Below are 23,411 nucleotides of genomic sequence, written 5' to 3'. Positions count from 1 at the left end.
TAAAAAATAAAAGTCCTTAAATGACTTCACAGGAATAGTATTTTCAAACAAGAACAGAACGTGTACACACACACACACACACACACACACACTTTATTTACATAAGTGTGTATGTATACACATATATATGTATGTATGTATAAATGTGTGTGTGTGTGTGTACTTGGAGGAACTAAAGACTATCCTTAGAAATCAAAAACTCAATAGCAGGCATGAAAAACTCAACAGAACAGTGGAAGGTAAGATAAAGATAGAACATAGTAAATGGGGCCAGCAGGTGGCATAGTGGTTAAGGCACTGGCCTCCCACATGGTCAAATGCAGTTTGAGACCCAGACAAAGCCAGGCAGCTATGGAAGGGACTACAAGAATACCTCTGTGACATCACTGTAGGGAAGAATTTCTGAAACAGGACTAAAACATACAGACTCTCTTTTAAGTATTCAACCTTCTGTTAATTAAAGACACATGTAAGAGAAGGAAAAATGATCCCTAGAGTCAAGACAGCAGATTGACCAGAGCATCTGACTCCATTCTCTCCACAGACCTCACTGCAATTAAAGGAATCTTTAAAAATCCATGAGCATGAGAAAAAACAGAGAGAAAGTAACAAAATTTTGGAAGTGGAAAAATGGATGGATAACAAAGAACTGAAAGTGTTTTGGTTAGCAGAACTGGAAAGGCCAAAGCACAAGCCAGTAGTGGAGAAAAAAGGCTGAGTTAAAAGGAGCCCAACTGTCTATTGAATGGGAGTGGAGGTGAGAATAAGGAGGGAGAAGTGAAGGCATTTCCCCTTGCTCTCCCTGCTGCTGGGGCTGTCCCTCACTCTCCTTAGCAAGCTGGAGAATGAAACAGGATGTCTCTTGGAATGAAAGATAACAGGACCAGATGAAGGTCTGGGCATTTACAAACTCACTCCCACGAGCAACAAAGGAATTTAGACACTATGGCCATACCAAATGAGAAACATAGAGGCACCGCTCCCTCCCTAGTCCTCCTCCTTCACTTGACTCCAGGAATCTTGGCAGTCAGACTCAACCAACCGGGTAGAATACACAGATTCTTCTATGAGGTATCTGATCAGCCAAACGGTGAAGATCTAAATTTACTGACATCAGAAGCATGTCCAAACAGGCCAATCAGATTAGAGTGAAGTTCAGACTGATAACTCCGTCTATACACTCCAAACTTCCAACAGCTTTGTAATTCCTGATCAATTTTGATAAGGAGGCAGCCAGGGATTTCCAAACATCCAAGGAACACTTCAAACACAGAAGATAGTGAAGTATACTCCAAAAAGATTTAAAAAATAAAAGTCCTTAAATGACTTCACAGGAATAGTATTTTCAAACAAGAACAGAACGTGTACACACACACACACACACACACACACACACACACACTTTATTTACATAAGTGTGTATGTATACACATATATATGTATGTATGTATAAATGTGTGTGTGTGTGTGTACTTGGAGGAACTAAAGACTATCCTTAGAAATCAAAAACTCAATAGCAGGCATGAAAAACTCAACAGAACAGTGGAAGGTAAGATAAAGATAGAACATAGTAAATGGGGCCAGCAGGTGGCATAGTGGTTAAGGCACTGGCCTCCCACATGGTCAAATGCAGTTTGAGACCCAGACCTGGTGGCTTAAAACTCATGCTGGGTCCAGGTGAATGCATGCTTAAAATCCCAAGAAAAGAACAGAGAAGAGATTGTGGTGTGGCCATATCCCCTGGGGAGGGCAGGGGATTTTTCACTTTGTCTCTTTCTGGTGAGTGCATGTACTCTATAGCAAAAAAAAAAAAAAAAAAAAAAAGGATAAGAGTCTAGTCCAAAGAACATTATGATACAAGCAAAAAGATTTCTATAAAGAAAAAAAATCCAAAAATAAAAAAAGAGAGAGAGAGAGAGAAAGAAAAAAATAAACTTGATAAAAATCCCCACACCCTTCTCTTTTGTAGACATTGCTGGAGCAGCAGCAGCCAAAATGAGGTTGAATCCTTTTGTGACTTCTGACTGAAGCAAGAGCCATGAAAGGCATTCCAATGCACCCTCCCACATCCACAGAAAGAGTCTGTCTTCTCTTCCCAAAGGGCTGAGGCAGAAAAGTACAATGATCGATCCATGCCCATCTGAACGAGGACACTATAAAGTCTCAAACTGGCAAAGTAGTCCACGTTTACAGGAAGAACTATGTCATCTGCACCAAGCAGGTGCAGCAGGAAAGGCTAATGGCACAACTGTCCATGTGTGTATTCACACCAGCAAGGTGGTCATCACTAGGCTAAAACTAGACAAAGACTGTAAAAAGATCCTTGAACGGAAAGCCAAGTCTCGCCAGGTAGGAAAGGGAAAAGGCAGATATAAAAAAGAAACAAATGAGAAGATGCAGGAGTAAAATAATCTTATACACAAACTTTTATTAAAAATGGATAAAATTAAACCAAAAAAGTTCCCCCGCTGTTTAAGGACATGTATTCACAGACTGCAAGGGCCCAGTGCAACAGGTAAAAGCAGACTTGGAACAAGACCTTCCTCTACGGAACTGCAGGGCACCGGAGGCAAAATGAAGCCTCCCCCCTCCCCCCCATACACAATTATAGACATATACATTTGTGCGTACTGGGTTGTAATATAAAATGTGTCGAGATCAAAAAAGTTTGCCTTGGAGAAACCTAACACAAGTGTTCTGGGAGACCTGGTCAGAAATGTTCACAGCAGTCTTCTCTCTCATAGCAAAAAGCTGACAACAACCTAAATGTTCTTAAATAGTCTTAAATAGGAGAATCAATGGTAACAGACACATACAACGGAAGACCACATGAGCACAAAAATAATTTACATTTTATGCAACAATATGGAGTAATTTAAAGAACAGAATAACGACAAGGTTTTAAACTATGTAAATCTAAACGATATATTATTTAGGAATAGAAATAAGATTAAAACTATTTTTTTGGAGAGGTTTTCACTATAGGGCACGTGCGCTCACCAGACAGACAGAGAGAGACAGAGAGACAGAAAGCGAGAAATCACCCCCCAGGGGGGATGGTCACGCCGCAATCCCTTCACCTCCATTCTCCTCTCGGGATCTTGGGCATGCATGCACACGCGCCTGGCGTGAGTTTTAAGCCACCAGGTCTGGGACGCGAACCATGGTCAACTACATGGGAGTCCAGCGACATAGTCATTACGCTTACTGCTGGTTCCCAAAACATTTTAATATGAATAATTTGACAATTAGTTATGTCTGAGGGAGGAGATAAGGAAATGGGATTAAGCAGACACAAACTAGGACTTCAAAACTAATGGCAATGTTCTTTAAAAATGGTGTCTGAGCCAACAGATGACATGGAGGTTAAGGCACTGGATCCCACAGAGCCAACTGCACAGTTCGAGTCCCAGGCCTAGTGACTTGAAATAAAACACCTTAAGAGAAGGATAGAAAAGAAGGGACTGTGGCATAGCCAATCCTCCAGAGAACTATTTTCTCACTTTTCTTCTCTGTCTCTGGCAAGCGTGCACCCTATGGTAAAAATTTAAATAAAATAAAATGTCTGTCTGTTGCCACTTGGTATGGGACTCGAATCCTGGCTGGCCACATGGGAATCCAGTGACTTGCCCGAGTTATTCTATGAAGCTGCTATTATCTTGATAACAAAATTAGACCATAACCATTGGAGAAAGCTAAATAAAAGCTAAATAATAATGACTATCTTAGCCTTTATTATAATTTTTAAGAACGATTTTTGCTATAGGGTGTGGTATAAAGGATCTCATTTTACCACAGACCAAATATTCCTTACAAGAGTTATACTGCAGGAGGTCAGGAGAAGAACAGTAGGTAGAAACAACTCAGCGGGCATCATACAACTGCTGGAATTTTTTATTTTGCAAAGCAAGTGGGTAGAATGAAAGCAAGAATAATGTTCTTGACATACCAGTGTGCAGTAGAAGGTGCAGACCACTCCTGTGGCCACCACTGCGCCCCACAGATCAAATCCTGTGACTGTAGAAGAAGAGAGAATGAATGCATGTACAACTTAGAAGGGGGAGAGTGTGAGGAAAGACATTAAGGAGAAAAATAGAGAGGCCAGACATTATGGGACACAGAAATGGATTATTATCTGTTGACAAATATGTGTATAATATCCTCAGCTGAACTGGTGTGAAGTATATTGACATTGGGAAAATTCACTTTACAAAGTAAGTGATGTATAGCAATTGAATGTATAAAAGAAATTAAAGGGGACGGCAGATGACATGGTGGTTAAGGGCGCTGGCCTCCCACATGGCTGACCATGGTTCAAGTCCTGGACCTGGCAGCTTGCTTTCTCACTGTCTCTCTCTTTCTCTTCTTCTCTGGTCAAATTAAAATAAATAAAGTTAAATAAAACAATTTTTCAAAATGCCTCAAAGGCTCCAAATCACTAATTATTTGAAATCTTGCATAAAACATCTAAATTTGATAATGAAGAAATGATGAAGGCAATGTGGGATGCAGTGGTATCTCAGTGCTCTGAGATGCTGAAAGCACTGAGAAGACCGAGGTTTGTTCCTGGGTCAAGCTGCAGTTGATGCGCATGGGTGTGCCCGTGATCCCAGCTGGCTGGAACAGGTGAAGGATGGGGGTGGGGGAGTTTTGAGACAGTGTCAAGGCATGGAACCCTATTACGAGCACTTATCTTTCTTTTTCTCTCTTTCTCATAAAATAAATAGAACTTTTTGAAAACAACATAGGCAGGGCAACCCTGCCACTCAATAGTTAAGGGAGTCAGATTCTACATCGTTGACCAGGGTTCAAATCCCAGCCCCAACAACTTGAAAAACACACAAGGTGCATATACATGTGCCCCAAATATTCCTAAGACAGAAAAATGGATATAAGAGGATTGTGGCATAACCACATCCCATAACCATATCCCATTATAAGGGGTGCTTCTCTCTAGCAAATACATGTACCCTCTAACAATTAAAACAAAACAAAACAAAACAGAAACAGAAACAGAAAATGGCATGGGCACATTATTTAGAAATACAGAGGTAAGTATTTAGAAGAAACAGCTAGTGGCAGGGGTGGTGGGCAGAGACAGGGACTTGACCAGGGACAATGGACAGAACAGACACAAGGGACTGATGTTTTTACTATAAATCTTATAGAACTATTAGACTATTTAAACTACTGGGTCATCAGTAAAGTCATCATGCATCTTTGCATAGAAAAGCATGACATGACTTTCCCAACAACCCAATATATACTGTAATTTTGGGACTGAAAGTTAAAAAGCAAAAAATCACTTTTGGAGGTAAAATTCACTTCTAACATAATCGACATTACCTCCCATCAGACCCATGTAAGAACACATTGTCTAGCTACCTCCTTAAAGTCCTCCACACCTTCACCAGTCTTGCCTTGATTCATGTTTTTGTCTCTGCCTAAAGTGCAAATCCTGTCAAAGCAAATTTAACCATCCCATGCCAATTCTTCTCCTGTAAAGCTCGAAGTCAAGAATTTTCTTTAGCACCTATCATATCTTCCTGTTCTCCATGACATGTCAGTATCTCGCTCCAACCAAGTAAGACCCCAAGATGAAGGATATGCCTAAAACCTGAACACCCTACAAAGCTATATGTGGTATAATGGTATCTCACAATACCTTTTATTACCTGAAAATATTTGCAATCACTCCTTCTTCCTAAAAATAAATAAATAAATCCTTCAAAAATGTGCTAAAGTCAACACTTGAGTTGTTAATGAGTTGTTATGAGTCATGCTGCTTCATGCAAAATTAACCGAATATTGGGTCATCAGAAAAATCATGATGCATTTTTGTATAGAAAAATACATCATGACTTTCACTGGGAAAGTATTTTCTATACAAAAATGCATCATGACTTTCCCAATGACCCAATGGTTTAAAAGGCAGGCAGGCAAGAATTATTGGGCTGTAATTTTAAAACCAGACATAATTTAAGACAAATGGAGCTATGGAGTAAATCCAAGGGAGGTATGTTTTAAAACAGGCTTGATCTATACATGGATATAAAACTGTAGGTCCCTGGAATGCTCTGAGTTGGAGATGTATAAATATTGGAATAAAAGGAAAATCCACAAAATGGAATGAGATTTCCAAGAGATCTTGGAAGGGACAGAATGTTGGTAGGAACCAAAAAGAGATCTGGGGGCAGGCAGCCACCTTTACCCCCAAGGTGATTTGGCACACACCTGGGTTAGAGTCCAGTCATTTAAGTTATTAACAAGCTTCCCAAACAATTCTAGTGCAATTCAGAGTTTGAAAACTCCCAACGACAAATGACAAAATAAACTTCAGGGAGAACTATAGAATTTTAACTTAAGTAGATGTAATTTTATTTACAATTTTATAAAATAAAACTATACTTTTTCTAACATTCCATGAAAATTTTTCATAAAAAACAAATACCTATCATAAATCAGACCATTGACTCCAAATTCCTTCAATTTCCTTCGGTTTTCAGGATCATTGGTATCATCACCCCAGCAGAATATGACTAGTCCCTTAGCTTTTGCCTCTTGAATATAGGATGGGTTTCTCAGCAGGTCTTCAGTGTGTGCATTTATACCCTAAAACAAGAAAACCCAGTTGTTTGTGAAAAAGTAATCAATGAACTGCAATTGTTAATGCCCTTACTACTCTACATTAGTGTTCTCTAAAGTGGAACAGGCAGGGAAAGACACTGTTAGAACTGTCTTATAATTTTTAAAATCTTATTCTTTTCAATGGGTACATACATGCACATACATTCATACATGCACATATTCATAATATATTAGTTATTGGGTTATTGGAAAAGTTATGATGCATTTTTACATTAAAAAAAAAAACCAAAAAATTAGTCGCGAAATGAACATAGATACTGAATGTGTGGGCAAAACCTTTCGATGATGGAATGCTATATATAAAACAAGTTTACAGCCTAACCATTTTAAATGTTTCATAAAACCCACTCAGAAAACTAAACGACAAAACGTGGCCCAGCTGTGGTGGCACAGGTGCCACTGCAATGCTGCCTGATGTGAAGGCCCCTGGAACGTCCAGGATTGGATTCTGAACCAACCTGGACACACTGGGCATGGTGGTACACGCCTGTAACCCTGGCTAGCAGGGAGGCTGGGGTGGAGGACTACAGCATGGTGAGCTCCTATTAAAGGACCTATCTCTATCTCATTCTTATTGGAAAAAAAAAATTCATTTTATTAATTAAAATAAACTAAGCTAAAAAACTTAATGTGGGTCTGCAAGAAAATTTTTACTTATTTTCATTTAACTTTTTTATTCAGTGATTTAATATCCTCTTTAAGTAGAGTTATTTGCTTACAACAGTCAAAACTTTGGCCACTCAGGACCAGCAGTTAGTGTAATGGCTATGTTGCAGCTATGTCTCTGGACTCCCATGTAATCGACCACAGTTTTAGTCCCGGATCCGGTGGCTTAAACTCACGCCAGGCGCATGTGTGTGCGTGCCTAAGATCCCAAGAGGAGAATGGAGGAGAAGGGATTGCAGCGTGGCTATCCCCACTGGAGAGTGATTTCTCACTTTCTGTCTCTCTCTGTCTTTCTGGCAAGCACACGCACCCTATAGCAAAAATCTCTTAAAAAAAAAACCAAAAAACTTTGGCCACTAGACATGTAAAGTAATATAAGATCTATTTACTGCTGCTCTAAAACAAAAACAAAAGAAAATTTAGAAAGCAAAACTGAAACATAACTTACCAGTAGATTTTCAAACTGTGCAAAGCTCATTGCAATAGGGGTTGTCCGAGATCTGAGGTCCATAAGTTCAGGGTAAATATCAGATTTTCCTTGAGTCAAAAATAATATGGGATATTTGTTCTGCTTTTGCCGAACCCTGAAAAAGACAATTTAAAAAATACTATGTATCGGAGAGAGAACTGTAGTCCTCTATTTTGAAATGTTAGAAAATACTAATACTAAAAGTATAAAGAAAGTAAACAAAAGCATAATCCTATTACTGAAATAATGTTAAAAATGCATTTTCTTTCTATCAAAAAATAAAAAAATAAAAATCTGATGACGCACAGCCCTATATCCTAATGATTAAGGGAGCTATTAGGTCATTGAGAAAGTCATATTTTTCTATGCTTTTCTATGCAAAAATGGGTCATGACTTTCCCGATGACCCAATACACCTCACAAAGCCAACTGTAGTCCCAATCCCAGCCCAGTGGCTTGAAAAACATGCCAAGTGCATGTGTATACATGCCCCAGATCCCAACAATGGGATGGAGAAATAGAGAAGAGACTGCAGCATGTCCCAAATCCCCTCCATCTGTCTCTCTGCTTGGTGAATAGATGTGCTTGCTGGCAAAAATATTAAGAAAAAAAAAATTTACAGGCAAGGGCTAAAATGGTCTCAGAAATGTGCAATGAGCAAATTCTTAAGGGCTTCCAATCTGGGGAGAGGCCATGACATGGCTATGAAATGAAGCCAGGGTGTGAGGCTTTATAACTTAGTAGGTACGGGTTTCACAGGAGAGGAAAGCGCCCCACAAAACAGTAACAAAGGGGAAATGAGACTATATACAGCCTCACTGACAGAACAAATCAAGGGAAATCTGGACAAACTTCCCGTTTCCAGCTACGGCTTTTGCCCTAAGTTCTAGAAACATTCTTAAAAGCAAAGGAGAAAACATCGAGTATTACTCACATTGTGCAGATGTCAGCATCAAATGAAGAAAACACTATTCTCCTCTTTCCAGAGTTTTCTAGGACAGTTTTTAAAATTATATCCAAAAACAAATTCATATCAAAATATGTTGATAAGTTACCATCCCACATTCCATCCTATGTGAAGGAAAACGAAAAAGAAAGCGTTACATACCCTAAAATCAAAGGGGTAGGTAAAACTCTTGAAAGCATCTGGAGCTCGACTTTTATATTACAGATGATGAAACCAAAGACCTAAAAAAATTAAGTGATTCATCCAAGACCACACAGCTTTTTAGTGGTGGCAAAGTGATTATAATCACATATGCTCACATAACAGGGCCAGCAGGTGGTGTGGTGGTTGAGGTGCTGGACTCCAACATGACTGACTGCTGTTTGAGTCCTGGACCCCATGGATTGAAAATCATGCCAGGTTATGTGTGTGTATGTGTGTGTGTGTGTGTGTGTGTGTGTGTGTGTGTGTGTGTGCACGCGCGCGCGTGCCCCAAGCCCCACAGAGAATGGAAGAGAAGGAATTGTGGCATGGCCCTTCCCTCCGGGGAGTGATCTTTCACTTTCCCTCTCTCTGTATCTGTCTCTCTCTCTCTCTCTCTCTGGTAAATGCACATGACCTTTAAAAAAATAAATAAATAAAATAAAAAATAAAAGTGATTAACTACACCATCAATAGACTTTCTCTTTAAGTTAGCAAAATGAAAGCTGAAACTCTAGAAATTTACAGTGTGCTGTGACTTTAAAATATTTGGATATAATACTGAAAACTTCAGGGTACAACTCTGCAAATACATTACAAAAAAGTCCTTATAATTACAAATTACTAGTTAAAATTTCATTGCTTACATCTTAGGCATATTGAGAAACTCTGAAAAGTAACTAAAATAATTCAATAATTATGACTAAGACACAAAGAGTCAGTTCCAGACATTCAAATGTTAGGTGTTAAATTTGTCCCAACCACCTCCGGAATACTGTTCCAACTGCATAACTGTGATACCTGAACTGACTGTTTCCAATATTTCACTCCACCCTATGGTAACGCTCTTACCACACAGCCTATCCATTCATACATATCCCCCTCTGATATAATCAGTAGCTAGGTATTTACAGTTTTCCCTGACATGCTTAGAATATTCGGTCTAGAGAAACAGGGCCTCATTCTTTGTCCACTGCTTGTCTCCATCACTCAAAAAATGTGTGCCCTGGCTCAGACCCAGTGATACAGGCAGTAGGGGCCACTGAGTGATATTGGAACCACATGGGAGGTCTGGGTTTGGATCCCAGGTGCTCCTGTAACACAACAGAAAACTGCTTAGGAAAGTATTTAAAACATGCTTAAGGGGAGTTAAGAAAATACAAACTGCATCAGAGTCTTACAACTGTCCACTGCATGAGTAGACAATGACAGAAGCCATTCACGTTAATGTGCACAAGACACGCATATAAACTGAAATTCCCACGATAATATAGCCATCATTAATTTTAAGTACTCATATATCACTATAAGTGTACGACATGCTATATTTATTAGGTCCAATAAGGGGCTGGCAGGTGGTGTGGTGGTTAAGGGTGCTGGATTCCCACATGGCCAACTATGGTTCGAATCCTGGACCTGGTGGCTTCCTTTCTCGCTTTCCCTTTCTCTCTCTCTCTGTCTGTCTGGTCAAATTGAAAAATAATAACAACAAATGGAATTAAGTACATAAATGATTCTTTAAAAAAAAAATAAACAAAAGGTCCAATAAGGACCATGCTTCCTGGAAGAAGTCACAGTAAGATTTCAGTTTCACTTATTCTATTAAAGCAAAAAGAGTCAGGGAGAAAAAAAGAATCTCTAAACAGGGGTAGGGAGGAAAGAATGTGTTACATAGAGAATGACTTACCCTTTGTTGACAGATCCATTTTATTTCTATGTTAAATCCTACATCTTCTGGCAAAGACTCTAAAACCTGAAGTTTTGTTTGTTGATCGCCAATTTTGATTAGTTGGTGAGATAAATGGTAGAATAAAAAGAAATTATTTTAAAAAAACAATTAAAATATATCACTAGTAAGGATAAAATGCTTGGTGTTTTGGTTTTTTTTAAGCATAAACCACTATCTTTTCTCATACTCAAACTGACATCAGGCTGATGATTATTACATTTAATAAGAAAGTCAAAAAGCTTTAACAGCAAGGGCGGCATCCTCAGGCAACATATGTGATAGCTGACAGTTCACCACCACCACTCCTTGACCTAACGTCCTTCCCACCATTACTACTGAACAGCCACAGCAAGCTATAATAAGACAGGCAACATAATAAATTCAAGAAGGCATCTGTCATGTTTCCTAAATTGCATTCAGGTGTAACAATCTACTTTCCTAAGATATGAGTATGTAAAAAGCCATCTTTTTTAGCTTGCTTTGAAGGTGAAGATGCTAAAAAAAAAATAGTATTATGTGGATAACTACCCCCCAAGAAAAGATGTTAACCCTGAATGAAAACCTCAGTATAATCTTTTATTTGTCAAAGGTATTCTTGGGACCAACAGTTAGCGTAATGGCTATGTCGCTGGACTCCCACATAGTTGATCATGGTTGGAGTCCCGGACTCGGCGGCTTAAAACTCACGCCAGGCATATGTGCGTATATGCCCAAGATCCAGAGAGGAGAATGGAGGAGAAGGGATTGCGGCATGGCCATCCCCCTTGGGGGGTGATTTCTCGCTTTCTGTCTCTCTATCTCTGTCTGTCTGGCGAGCGCAAGTGCCCTATAGCAAAAAAAAAAAAAGGTATTCCTGTGTGAAATGAGTCCTGTTTTTAAAATCTTCAGACTATTTTTTAATTATATTTTACAGGGTGAGTTATTAAAATTTGTGTATCATTTTAATAAGGCTACTTACTTTTTTTTTTAATAGAGATTTTTGCTATAAAGTGTGTGTGCTCGCTAGAGAGTCAGAGAGACAGAAAGCAAGCTTCTCCTTCAATTTTCCTCTCAGGATTTTGGGCACGCACACACACACATATCTGGTGTGAGTTTAAAGCTACCGGGTCCGGGACTTGAACCACTGTCAATTATGTGGGAGTCCAGCAGTGTAACCATTACGCAATCTGCTGTTCCCAAGGGTACTTATTTTCTTTGGTTGAAAAACTTTTCTGTCGGGGCCAGCAGATGGCATGGTGGTTAAGATGCTGGAATTCCTACATGAGCTACCATGTTTCAAGTCCTGGACCCGGTGGCTTGCTTTCTAACTCTCCACTGTTTCTTGCAAAATTCATGTTGAATAAATAGTTCTTAAAAAAAAAAAAAATCAAAAACAAAAAAAAACCATTTTCTGTCTAAAAGCTACTGAACAATTTTAAATAGAGACACGTGTTGCTTAATGACAGGGAAACGCATCATTAGGTGAATGCACTGTTCTGCGAAGCTCATAGTGTGCCCTTACACAAACCGGGATGGATAGCCTCCTGCACACCCAGGCCACATGGCACAGCCTATTACGATCTTCTGGAATCGTCACAGCCATTGTCTTTGACCAAAACTTTGTATGTGGTGCAAGACTGCATTGTAACAATGCCTCTTCCACCATCACATCTTCTCCCCACCCATTCTCTGTGCCCTCTCCTTCCTGCTCATACACAAAATATGAGAATTTGCTATTCTTACCAAATTAACCCTTTGTCATGGGAATTTTATTCATTTGAGCAGATAAGAACTCTTAAAAAATGGTGCTCCCAAGAACGTACCTTCACCCTACAAGCACCAATGGTGATATATTTATGTTAGGGTTTTTGACAGTCTTTTTATTGACCATTTCAGAGACCAAATTAAACATTTCAGACATAACAGAGTTAATGAGATAACCATGCTCAAGTTTTCCTTAAGAAACTTACCATTTTAAGAGAAGGAAAGGGTTGATTTTCAGAAAACGAGTTTTCCTCCGCAACCAAAGATTCTGAAATTTTAAATGATAAAACTCAGTAAATAAAACACCACTACTTTACTAAGATCTTTTCCTAAATCCCTATGACAAAACTAAGCAGGAAGACAGGGTGAGGGTTGGCGGTGAACAGGTGTACAAGGACACACTGAAATAACTGAGATTCTTTTATACATAATATTTTTGAAGGCTCTTGTACTTATTATATTTCAGCTTAAAAACCCCACTTTCTAGGCCAGATCCACAGACTAGTGGATAAGGGAGCTGGATCCAACACAGCCAACCACAGTTTGAATCCTAGCCCAGGCAGCTTGGAAAACATGTTAGGGGATGTTAAATTGGTACCCAAAATCCCGACAGGAAAGAGAAATGGAGAAAAGAGGATTGTAGCATGGAGGGGCACTTTCTCTTCTTTCCTTCTCCCTCTTGTCTCTCTCTGGTAAGCACACAAGCCCTCTGGCAATTAAAAAAAGGCATCATTTTAGGATGGGCAGGTAACGTGGTGGTTAAGATGCTAGACTCCCATGTAGCTGAATGCAGTTTTAATCCTGGCCTTAGTAGCTTGCTTTTTCACTCTCTCTCTCTCTCTGGCCAAATTAATAATAATAATAATAACAATAATAGTAATAATATACAGTTCTCTTTTAAAAAAGGAATCATTTCTAAATAAGTTGTCTTTCATGAAGACTAGTTTGCAACAAAGTGTGAATCTTCTGTTTCTTTCGATTATCTTCTTACAAAAATTGTAATATTACTCTTTTAAAAGTAGACATAGCAGTAGCTTATTACTTCTCAACAGAATTAAGGTGTCATTTGCTAAGATTTTTGAAATATCAAAATCTGCTCAAAAATTAGAAATTAAGGAAACACACAGCTGTTTTATTCTAGTAACCATTATCATTTAATGCAAAATATATCTTAAGAGATACAGAAAAAAAATTCTTCGAAAATAGAAAAATACTTAAGGTTTTCTTTCTAAAAAGTAAACAAACAAAACCAAACTGTATAAAAAAACAAGTAAAAAAACAAGTAAAATTAATTAAAGGTAAAATTCATTTTCTTATAAGCAGTCACAGAATAATACAGTCACATTAATGATCTAGGGATAATTTCTGAAGTCTCAAACATTTCAAAATTTCTTCATAAGAGTGTTCAAATTGTAGTCATGACATATTTTTCTGTTTTTCTATGCAAAATGAGTCATGATTTTTCTAAAAAAATTTTCTCCAGCCATATCTATTGAGTACCCACAAAATGCAGAGCAGTATAAAAGTGCTGGGAATATAAAAATATTTTCCTGCCCTTGAGAGGCCTCAATTCTAGTTAAAGAGATAGAATGTATACAAAACTAAAGGTTTTTTTTTTTTTTTTTTGGAGAGGTTTTTTGCTATAGGGTGCGTGCACTTGCCAGATAGACAGAGAGAGACATAGAGACAGAAAGCAAGAAATCACCCCCCAGGGGGGATGGTCACACCGCAACCCCTTCTCCTCCATTCTCCTCTCAGGATCTTGGGCACGCACGCACATGCGCCCGGCTTGAGTTTTAAGCCACCAGGTCCAGGACACGAACCACGGTTGACTACGTGGGAGTCCAGCAACATAGCCATTACGCTAACTGCTGGTTCCCAAAACTAAAGGGTTTAAAGGACCACTCAGTGGTGTGGTTTAAGGTGCAAGATACCATATGGCTGACTCTACAGTTCAAATCCCAGACCCAGCCTATTGAAAGACACAGTGTATATGTGTGCACACCCGAAATCCTGAGAGGAGAATGCAGTACGGTCATCTCCCCAGGGGATGCTTTCTCTGTCTGTAACTTTCTTAAGCAAACATTATGCACCCTATAGTTTTTTTAAAGTTTTTTTTAGATTAATTAATTTTATTTATTATTATTTTTCTCATTTGCTACAGGGCATGAGTGTTCACCAGAGAGAGACAAAGTGGGAAAGCAAGCTGCCAGGTCAAGGACTTGAATTGCTGTGGGGCATGTGAGAGTCTAGTGCCTTAACCATCAAGTCACCTGCTGGGCCCCCAAAAAGGGTTTTTTTTTTTAGAAGGATGCAGTGAGGCTTAAATGAATGGTATAAACTGTTAAAGCTCCAAAGGAGAGGAAAGCCATATGTAAGGGACATAGCAGGTAGGACGAGGTGTGAGGAAACTGAGGCACAGAGTAATTAAAGTCACCTGCCCACGGGCATAACTGGCAAACTGACAGAGCTGGTTCAAACTCCTGTTCTGGAGCCAGATTCTATACCTGAGCTACTCAATACTCTGAACTGGTTAAAAGGCTTAGAAAGATCAATAGCACAAAACCGTAACGGTCTTTGATTACTAAGCTAAGAAAAGTAATAAGATGGTTGCTATACATGACATCAGTTGAAAACTATATAACTAAGATTAAATGAAGGTGGAAATAGTTAATACAAAAGAGTATTTCCATACTGTACCTTTCCGATCTTTAGATTTTAGCGCAGTCACATGAGCGAGCTAGAAAACACACACACAGAGCCATCAGAAAACAGTCTAGGTTATGAAGAGATGATTAACAAAACTATAACCTGAAAAGCGAGTCAGTTAGAAAAGACCATTACCAGTGAAATAAGAATAAGCACCGACTACTGTATATGTATATTTTATAAGATCATGCACATAAGATCATGATCGAATACCCAAGTAGGGAAAAATATAAAAAATTGGTAAGTTAGGAAACTGTTTATCTTGACCATTTATTTATTGAGGCATCTAACGGAAACAGAAAGAGCAGCCGTGTAGAACTTCATGGTATAACAAAATATACAAAAGCCCTAGAAATAAAATGTACGAAAACCAATGACCACATAAAAGGCCTATTGTAAAACAGTGACAGCTATATACAGAAGGGCTAAGATTGTGGATGAGAAGGGTTAGCTCCTAAGGCCCCTCATGAACGTAAAAACCAATGGAGTCTACACAAACCGTCAGAGGACAGACGGATCGGAACAACTCATTCATTTTCCTTTAGAAAACTAAACCATAAGCTCCATGTGTTGAATATACAGTCATCCTTGTGTGCAAAGAGAACTGTACATAGACAAGTACAGGTGGTCCTGACACTAAAGTATTGTTTACGTTTTAGGGTATTAGTACTACCTTTAATAACTGGAGTTGGTCAAATGTTAGCTCCTTCACTGGAATTTCAAATAATTCAACTGGATCAGCATCAAATTTCTAAAAAAAAAAAAAAAAATTAAAAAAAAAAAAAGAACATAGGTTTAATTTAAATAGAAAGATGGGCCTGGAATTGTTACCAACACTAGACAGGCCTATCATGTCAGTTTACTGGACAATGAGAACAACGCCTAGGTAGTCACAGCCACGTCCCTGCTCTTAATGCAGGTGGGGAGTGCCTGGAGGAAGAAGCCAGCTAGGAGGAAGCTGTGGCACTGAGGACAGCATGAAGTCGGTAATCGCATCCCCTATTTTCTGCCATGCTGCATACATTTTATTAACACCCATCTATGCTATATGACCAGGAAATCAACATGCAAGTACTATAAAGGATTAATTTCTGTCAATACATTTCTAAACTTTTTTAAGTCTTTTAAACTTGTTTGGTTAAAAAGAGCAGCCACACAGGCCCAGTGCAGTGGTACACAGTGCCGCCACTCAGAAGCTGGAAGGAGCATGAGGCCTAGGGTTTGGTTCCTGGGCTGATGTGAACACACCGGGCATGGTGACACGCCCCTGTAATCCTAGCTAATTGGGAGGCTCAGCAGCAGGAACAACAGGGCAAGATTCTATCAGAAATATCTATCTGTCTCCTTCCATTTCCCTCTTTTCTCTCCCCTCTATCCCATAAAAGAGAAAAAAAAAATAGTAGCTACACAAATTATCATGAAAAAAACTGTCTGATTAGTTATCATCAAGAATACACAATGATCTCTCATGTTTCTTTCACAAGTGAATCTGTTTTACTAGGTTTTAATGCCATATAGGATAATCAAATGTCACGGTGGAAATGAATGAAGGTACCACCAATAAATGATCTGCCCAGACAGGTGATGACACAGTAGTAATGCAACTGGACCCATATAGGAAAGGTCCTAGGTTCACCTCCCAAGACCTCCCTGAATATTGGTCATGTGTATGCCTACAATCAGGGCTGCCTGAGACTGGCAGACAGTCTGAAGAACCTGCTGGGAGTGCCTGTCCTTCTGTCTCTGATAGGAAAAAGAGATGAATAAACCTTTTTCTTTTTCAAATTTGGCAGAGGATGTATGCACTCGCCAGAGAGAAAGAGGGAAATTGAGAAAGCACCCCCACAGGAGATGGCCACTCCACAATCCCTTCTCCTAGATCCCTCCCTCTAGTTGGGATTTTGGGCAGACACACATGCCCCTTCACCGAGGCCCTTCACCAGCTGACTCCACACCATTTTGCTAATTTTCCACCGTGGCTCTTCCTGCATTAGTCGAATCATACGAACCCATTAATTTGAAAACAAGCTTGAAGCAGAAATGGGTGGGAGCTTAGGACACAAACATTATGACACCCTCTCCTCCCACCTCTATATATGAACAGTGGTGGACCGATACAGAAATGACTGGAATACTTCATTAGTAACATAAAAAAGCAAATCCAGCATTACAGTGACCCTGCTCTAGGCATTCAATATTGGTTTCTTCTCATTCTCTCAGTGGTGTAATTCATCAAGAAAATAAATCGACCAATTCTATTAAATAATTTAAAATCAAACAATCTTCCCAGTTTCTAACCTAACAATAAATTGAAGACATTTCAACTTACCTTTTTCATAGTCAGACAACAGGTGAGATCATGATATACCACAGGCACGAAGTCCTTTGAAAGGTGTACATCAAATTCTACAAAGGCTGCACCCTGACAGAAGTAAAGGAAACAAGCATTTGAAAAACATCTGATGCACAATATATCTAAAACTAGAGGACATAAGAAATTTACAGTTAGCTATGACATTATAGACCTGTACACCAAAACAGAAAATCTCCTCACTGATTATTTGATGCTACAAACTTTTTCTAAAAGATCATTTCTTTTCTTACAACAATTTTTTTTCTCTTTTGCTAAAGCACAACTTTCCTAGCAAAAACATGGGCAACAATCCACCTGAAAACACCCAGGGGCACCTCAGCAGCAGTGAGAGAGCCTTCACAGGGTCATCTCTATACTGCTATTAGCAGCAGTGGAACCGACAGGAGCCTAAAGCACAGAGCGTCTTCGCCTTGCTGCTCCTGCATACCGGAATTGGACAGCTGAACTTCAAAGATGAGAAGAATAAGCTGCAGATGGGGCCAGCAGATGGCGTAATGGTTACATCTCTGGACTCTCACATTGTCAGCTGCGGTTCAAGTCCTGAACCCAGTGGCTTCCAACTCATACTGGGTGTGAGTGTATGTGTGCCCAAAATCCTGACAGGAGAATAGAGGAGAACTGTTGAATGGCCCTTCCCCCTGGGCGCTGATTTCTCACTTTCCCTATCATTGTGTGAGCACACACACACACACACACACACACACGAAGGCAAAAATGTCTTAAAAAAGAAAGAATAAGCTGCAGAGCCTCTTAGCTCTATCCCTTGGTACAAGTAAGCAGTACTCTTTACAGCTTTTCTTACCAAGAGAGCAGAGTACAGAGGAAGCTACGACTGCTGCTCAACAGAAAGAGAAAATAGGGGCAGGCAAAAGGAAGGACGCATGTGCCAAACTGCCTGACGGAAGCCTAAATATATGAGCCAGGACAGGAATAACAGCTAAAGATGTATTTTGAACAGTCAGATCTATTCTGCCCTATGAATTAATCCAAATAAAGATTGTAAACATAACCTGGCATATAAATGTGTACATCTACTAAAATGAAGCAAGCGAGATCTGAGAATTCTGTCATGTCACGAACTGTGACCCACTGAAGCATGCAACCAGGATGGAGAGATGCGTTTCCACCCCAACACTGGCTCTAGGTCACAAGAGGATGCTCAGCTTATGAGCACATGGGGACCACAGCCATTCCGAAGGAGCTGAGAGGCTTGCTATACAGCCTGCCTCCTGCTTAACAAACAGGAAACAGCTCCTTCTCTTGTTTTATACAAGAGATTACCACAAACCACTTCTACTAGAGAGGACAAACCCTAATCCATAAGTAGTTTTAACTAGTAAAACACTGTAAGTTGTAGCTTTCTAGTTTGAATGTTTCATTTTACATAGTCATCATCCTTTTAGAAGATAGTTTTACTAAGAGATTAAACTTAGTCCCGAAACGCATGTGTGGGCTTTAAAAAATAAGCCAATAATAAACCAAAATATCTTCGACGATATGTTACAAACATTAAGCCAATAAGCTATTAATAATTAAAATAAGACATTAAAAATGTGATCATGAGTTATAAAGGAATTCCTCAGAAAGTGAAATACGGCAGCTCATGAAATCCTCCTTCAAAAAGTAGAGAAAGACCAGCAGATGTTGTAATGGTTACGTCACTGGACTCTCATATTGCCGACCATGGTTCAAGCACTGGACCCAGAGGTCTGAAACTCAAGGCAGGCGCGTGCGTGTGTGTGTGTGCCCAAAAGCCAGAAAGGAGAATGGAGAAGGGACTGAGGAATGGCCATCCCCCTTGGGGGTGATTTCTCGCCTTTTGCTTCTCTATCCCTCTCTGTCTCTCTGGTGAGTGCATATACCCTAGAGCAAAAATCTCTCTCAATAAATAAATAAATAAATAAATAAAAAGTACGAAGAATCTGAAAATTCTGTAAGTGGGCCATCACATGTTTACAGCTCTTGAAACGTTTAATTATTAGTTAACTACGATAAACTTACACTGCTTTGAAATGCATAGAAATGGATATTATGAAAAAATCCATGTATAGATTTCAAAATTTTTGCATCAAAATCAACTCACACCTCAATTCCATTTTCCCACTAACTTTTGGAAGTATTCTTGTACTTAGACTGATATCCTTCTTTCTGCACAAAGACAAACTATATTAATATTTTTAAACATTGAGATAACTACTATACACTGAAGCCAGCAGCTGGCGTGGTGGTTAAGGGTGCTAGACTTCCACATGGCCAACTCCAGTTTGAGTCCCGGACCTGGAGGTTAGCTTTCTCACTTTCCCTCTCGCTCTCTCACTCTGTCCCTCTCTGGTCAAATTAAAAATAAACAAAGAAAAAGTTAATATACACACATACACAATTACTATACTCAATTTGAGACATTATCAATTATAAATGGCATCATTATTTCATAATACCACTATTAGGGAGAAAAATGGTAGCAAACTGTGACTCAAAGACCCATTCCAATTTTAAAGAGGTTAAAATAAGAAAACAGTATGTCTTATAACAGATGTTAGCTCATATCACTGATAAAGTTAAACATGTGCCTACTCAAGCTTACTTGGTGACAATTTTTTTTTAAACATTTTTGTCATAGGGTGCATGATTTTCCAGAGAGACAATGAGAGGAAAAGTAAGAAATCCTCCCCCAGGAGGGATAGCCATGCTGCAATCCCTTCTGCTCCATTCCCCTGAGGTTTTAGGCACACACACACATGCACCCAGTGTGATTTTCAAGGTGCCAGGTCTGGGACTCAAACCATAGTCAACTATGTGGGAGTCGAGACCCTCCATGCTACCTGCTGGCTCCACTGAGGAGCTAGGAGACTTGAGTGTGGTCTGGGTAGGCCTTCTCAAGTGAGTTCATGCTTGGGGCCTCGGCTCAAACCATAGTCAACTATGTGGGAGTCGAGACCCTCCATGCTACCTGCTGGCTCCACTGAGGAGCTAGGAGACTTGAGTGTGGTCTGGGTAGGCCTTCTCAAGTGAGTTCATGCTTGGGGCCTCGGAGTAACTTTCTAGGAGACTTGAGTGTGGTCTGGGTAGGCCTAGTCAAGTGAGTCCATGCTTGGGGCCTCGCAGTAACTTTGGAACTTTTGGTATACCACCAGCCCATGTGACTTGATCCTCTTCACTAACTTCTATCTCCTTAGCTTGCTACCACCTCATCAAGAGCTGAACATCTGGTAGAGAAGCCAAGCACCTGAAGTTACCTCTAATTGCTGACCTGGGAGACATAGCCCTCCAGTGGGAACACACCTGGGAACTAATGGTGAAATTTCCTCTACCGGTACTACAGAATCTACTCCAATAAAGAGAAAAAAGTGAATACTGCATAAGGTGACCAAAAACCAGCACAGAACATGAAGGAACATGAGAAAACAAGAGGGTAACTCTCCCCCAGGTGAGCGTAGTAGCCCCTCACCAACAATAGCACAGAGAAATACACAGAAATATCAGAAAAAGAATTCCAAATATTCGTAGCGACAAAACCCAATGAAATTTAAGAGAAAACAGACTATCAAGGAAATAAGAAAACCATTTCAGGACATGAAAAGAGTAATTTCATAAAGAAAAAGACAACCTAAAAAAGAATCAAAAAGAATTTCTAGAAATGAAGAGTATAATACAAGAAATTAAAATCTCCCTAGAAAGCATTATCAGCAGATTGGACCATGCAGAAGGGAGAATTCTGACCGTGAAGACAAAGTTTCCAACAGAGACCAAATCATCAAAAAGAATGAAATACAACTACCCCCCAGAATGAGGACAACATGTGGGAATTCTAGACACCAGAGACAATGAGAAATGCCCAAATAGCCGTATATTGGGTATTCCAGAAGGTGAAGAATCTGCTAAAGGGATGGAAAACTTTTCTATGAAATACTATCTGATAATTTTCCATAAAGAAAGATGGAGAAACCCAGACCCAAAAAATAAAAAGGACCCCAAAAAGAATCAATACAAAAAGATCCTTCCCAGGAACCAGCAGTTAGCGTAATGGCTATGTCGCTGGACTCCCACGTAGTCGATCACGGTTCGCATCCCGGACCCGGTGGCTTAAAACTCATGCTGGGCGCATGTGCGTGCGTGCCCAAGATCCCAAGAGGACAATGGAGGAGAAGGGATTCCAGCGTGACCATCCCTTCTGGGGAGTGATTTCTCGCTTTCTGTCTCTATGCCTCTCTCTGTCTGTCTGGCTAGCGCACGCACCCTATAGCGAAAATCTCTCCCAAAAAAGATCCTTCCCCCCAGCATATCATAGCCAGATTGGTAAAAATTAAAGACAAAAATAGTATTGTAAAAATGGCAAGAAACATCAAGTTACTTTTTTTTTTTTAAAGAGGTTTTTGCTATAGGGCGTGTGCACTCGCCAGACAGACAAAGAGAGACAGAGAATCAGAAAGCAAGAACTCACCCTCCAGGGGGAATGGCCACGCCGCAATCCCTTCTCCATTCTCCTCTCAAGATCTTGGGTAGGTACGCATACATGCCCGGCGTGAGTTTTAAGCCACCAGGTCCGGGACATGAACCGCGGTCGACTACATGGGAGTCCAGCGACATAGCCATTATGCTAACTGCTGGTCCCAACATCAAGTTACTTATAAAGGTTATCCCATTAGGCTAACATCAGACCTCTCAACTGAAACATTGCAGGCAAGGAAAGAATGGGAAGATGTATACAAAACATTAAAAGAACCACAATTTCAACCAAGAACACTATATCCAGCAAGATTATCCATCAAATGGGAAGAATAAATAAAAGTATTCTCAGATAAAGAAAAATTGAAAGAAGTCACCAATACTAGACCAGCTCAACAAGAAGTACTGAGGGGAGTGTTGTATTAGGATAACTAAAGAGAGACCAACAGCAATAAGCAAAAAGAAAAAAGTTAGGAAATTTGAGCATATTCAAGTTGGATTCAATGTAATCAAGTTCGTATATGCTGAAGGAGATACATTTTTAAAGTGTGACACAAAATCACCATCAAATCCTTCTATAAGCATTTCCAAAGTACATTATTTGGATAGGGAAATTTAATGTTCAACTGAAATCTTTTTCATGCTTGAGTTACTCAAAATTTATCTCAAAAAGAGAATGTCTATGATTCTACTATTTTTTCCCAATCACCACCACCGATCTAAGTAAAAATGCCAGCAGCTATTTCATCTTCACTCAGAAATATATCCCAGAGGTAGCATAATCATCTTCCTTTTTAACTATTAATGCAGAGAGGAGACTCTCCCAGCCATGCTCTCTACCTTATCAGTTCAAAGCTTAGAAAAGGAAAAGTTACTTACATGACTAGCAGCATTTCTTAAAGAAGCAATTGTATTTTCCTGAACTTTTGCCATCCTAGAGAAGAAATATATTTATCATTAACTACAGAAAGAAAAAAAAAATGCAATGAGGAAGCCAACTGTACTTTCAACAATGGAAATAATATTTACTCTATTTTGAGGCTAATTTTGCCATCCCCAAAATGACTGTGACCATCACTTGGTTGGTGTGCATATATATTCCATAAATACGAGTTATAATTGATTATGGTATTTACAAGCCGAGAACAGATATATTCTACCATAGCACATGCTTCCCCTGCCCTTTTCTCTTGGAGAAAAGCAAAATAGCCAATGTTTAAAAAAAAAAAAACAAAAACAACCCTTGGGAACCAGCAGTTAGCATAATGGCTATGTCGCTGGACTCCCACGTAGTCGATCGCAGTTCGCATCCCGGACCCGGTAGCTTAGAACTCACTCCAGGCGCGTGTGCATGCGTGCCCAAGATCCCGAGAGGAGAATGGAAGAGAAGGGATTGCGACATGACCATCCCCCCGGGGGGGGGTGATTTCTCGCTTTCTGTCTCGATGTCTCTCTCTGTCTGTCTGGCGAGCGCATGCGT

The 23,411-nt window shown here is 39.6% G+C and overlaps 1 protein-coding gene across 2 annotated transcripts in view; it reads right to left on the bottom strand.

Moving 5' to 3' along the window:
* Positions 1-23,411, bottom strand: part of GPCPD1 (glycerophosphocholine phosphodiesterase 1) — a 65,736-nt gene that overhangs the window by 3,429 nt on the left and 38,896 nt on the right. For both annotated transcript variants that reach the window (XM_006162832.3, XM_014581854.2), the window contains 9 exons: positions 22,811-22,865; positions 17,441-17,533; positions 15,785-15,862; positions 15,103-15,142; positions 12,609-12,670; positions 10,618-10,683; positions 8,718-8,854; positions 7,763-7,898; positions 6,452-6,612 (listed from right to left, as the gene is read on the bottom strand). In XM_006162832.3, the coding sequence (XP_006162894.2) occupies positions 6,452-6,612; positions 7,763-7,898; positions 8,718-8,854; positions 10,618-10,683; positions 12,609-12,670; positions 15,103-15,142; positions 15,785-15,862; positions 17,441-17,533; positions 22,811-22,865 (828 nt within the window). The remainder of the gene's footprint in view (positions 1-6,451; positions 6,613-7,762; positions 7,899-8,717; positions 8,855-10,617; positions 10,684-12,608; positions 12,671-15,102; positions 15,143-15,784; positions 15,863-17,440; positions 17,534-22,810; positions 22,866-23,411) is intronic.

This window comes from Tupaia chinensis, unplaced genomic scaffold (assembly GCF_000334495.1).
Source record: "Tupaia chinensis unplaced genomic scaffold, TupChi_1.0 Scaffold140845_1, whole genome shotgun sequence".
NCBI lineage: Eukaryota > Metazoa > Chordata > Mammalia > Scandentia > Tupaiidae > Tupaia > Tupaia belangeri.
Note: the sequence above shows the minus strand (reverse complement) of the source record. Positions and strands in the feature narration are given on the sequence as shown.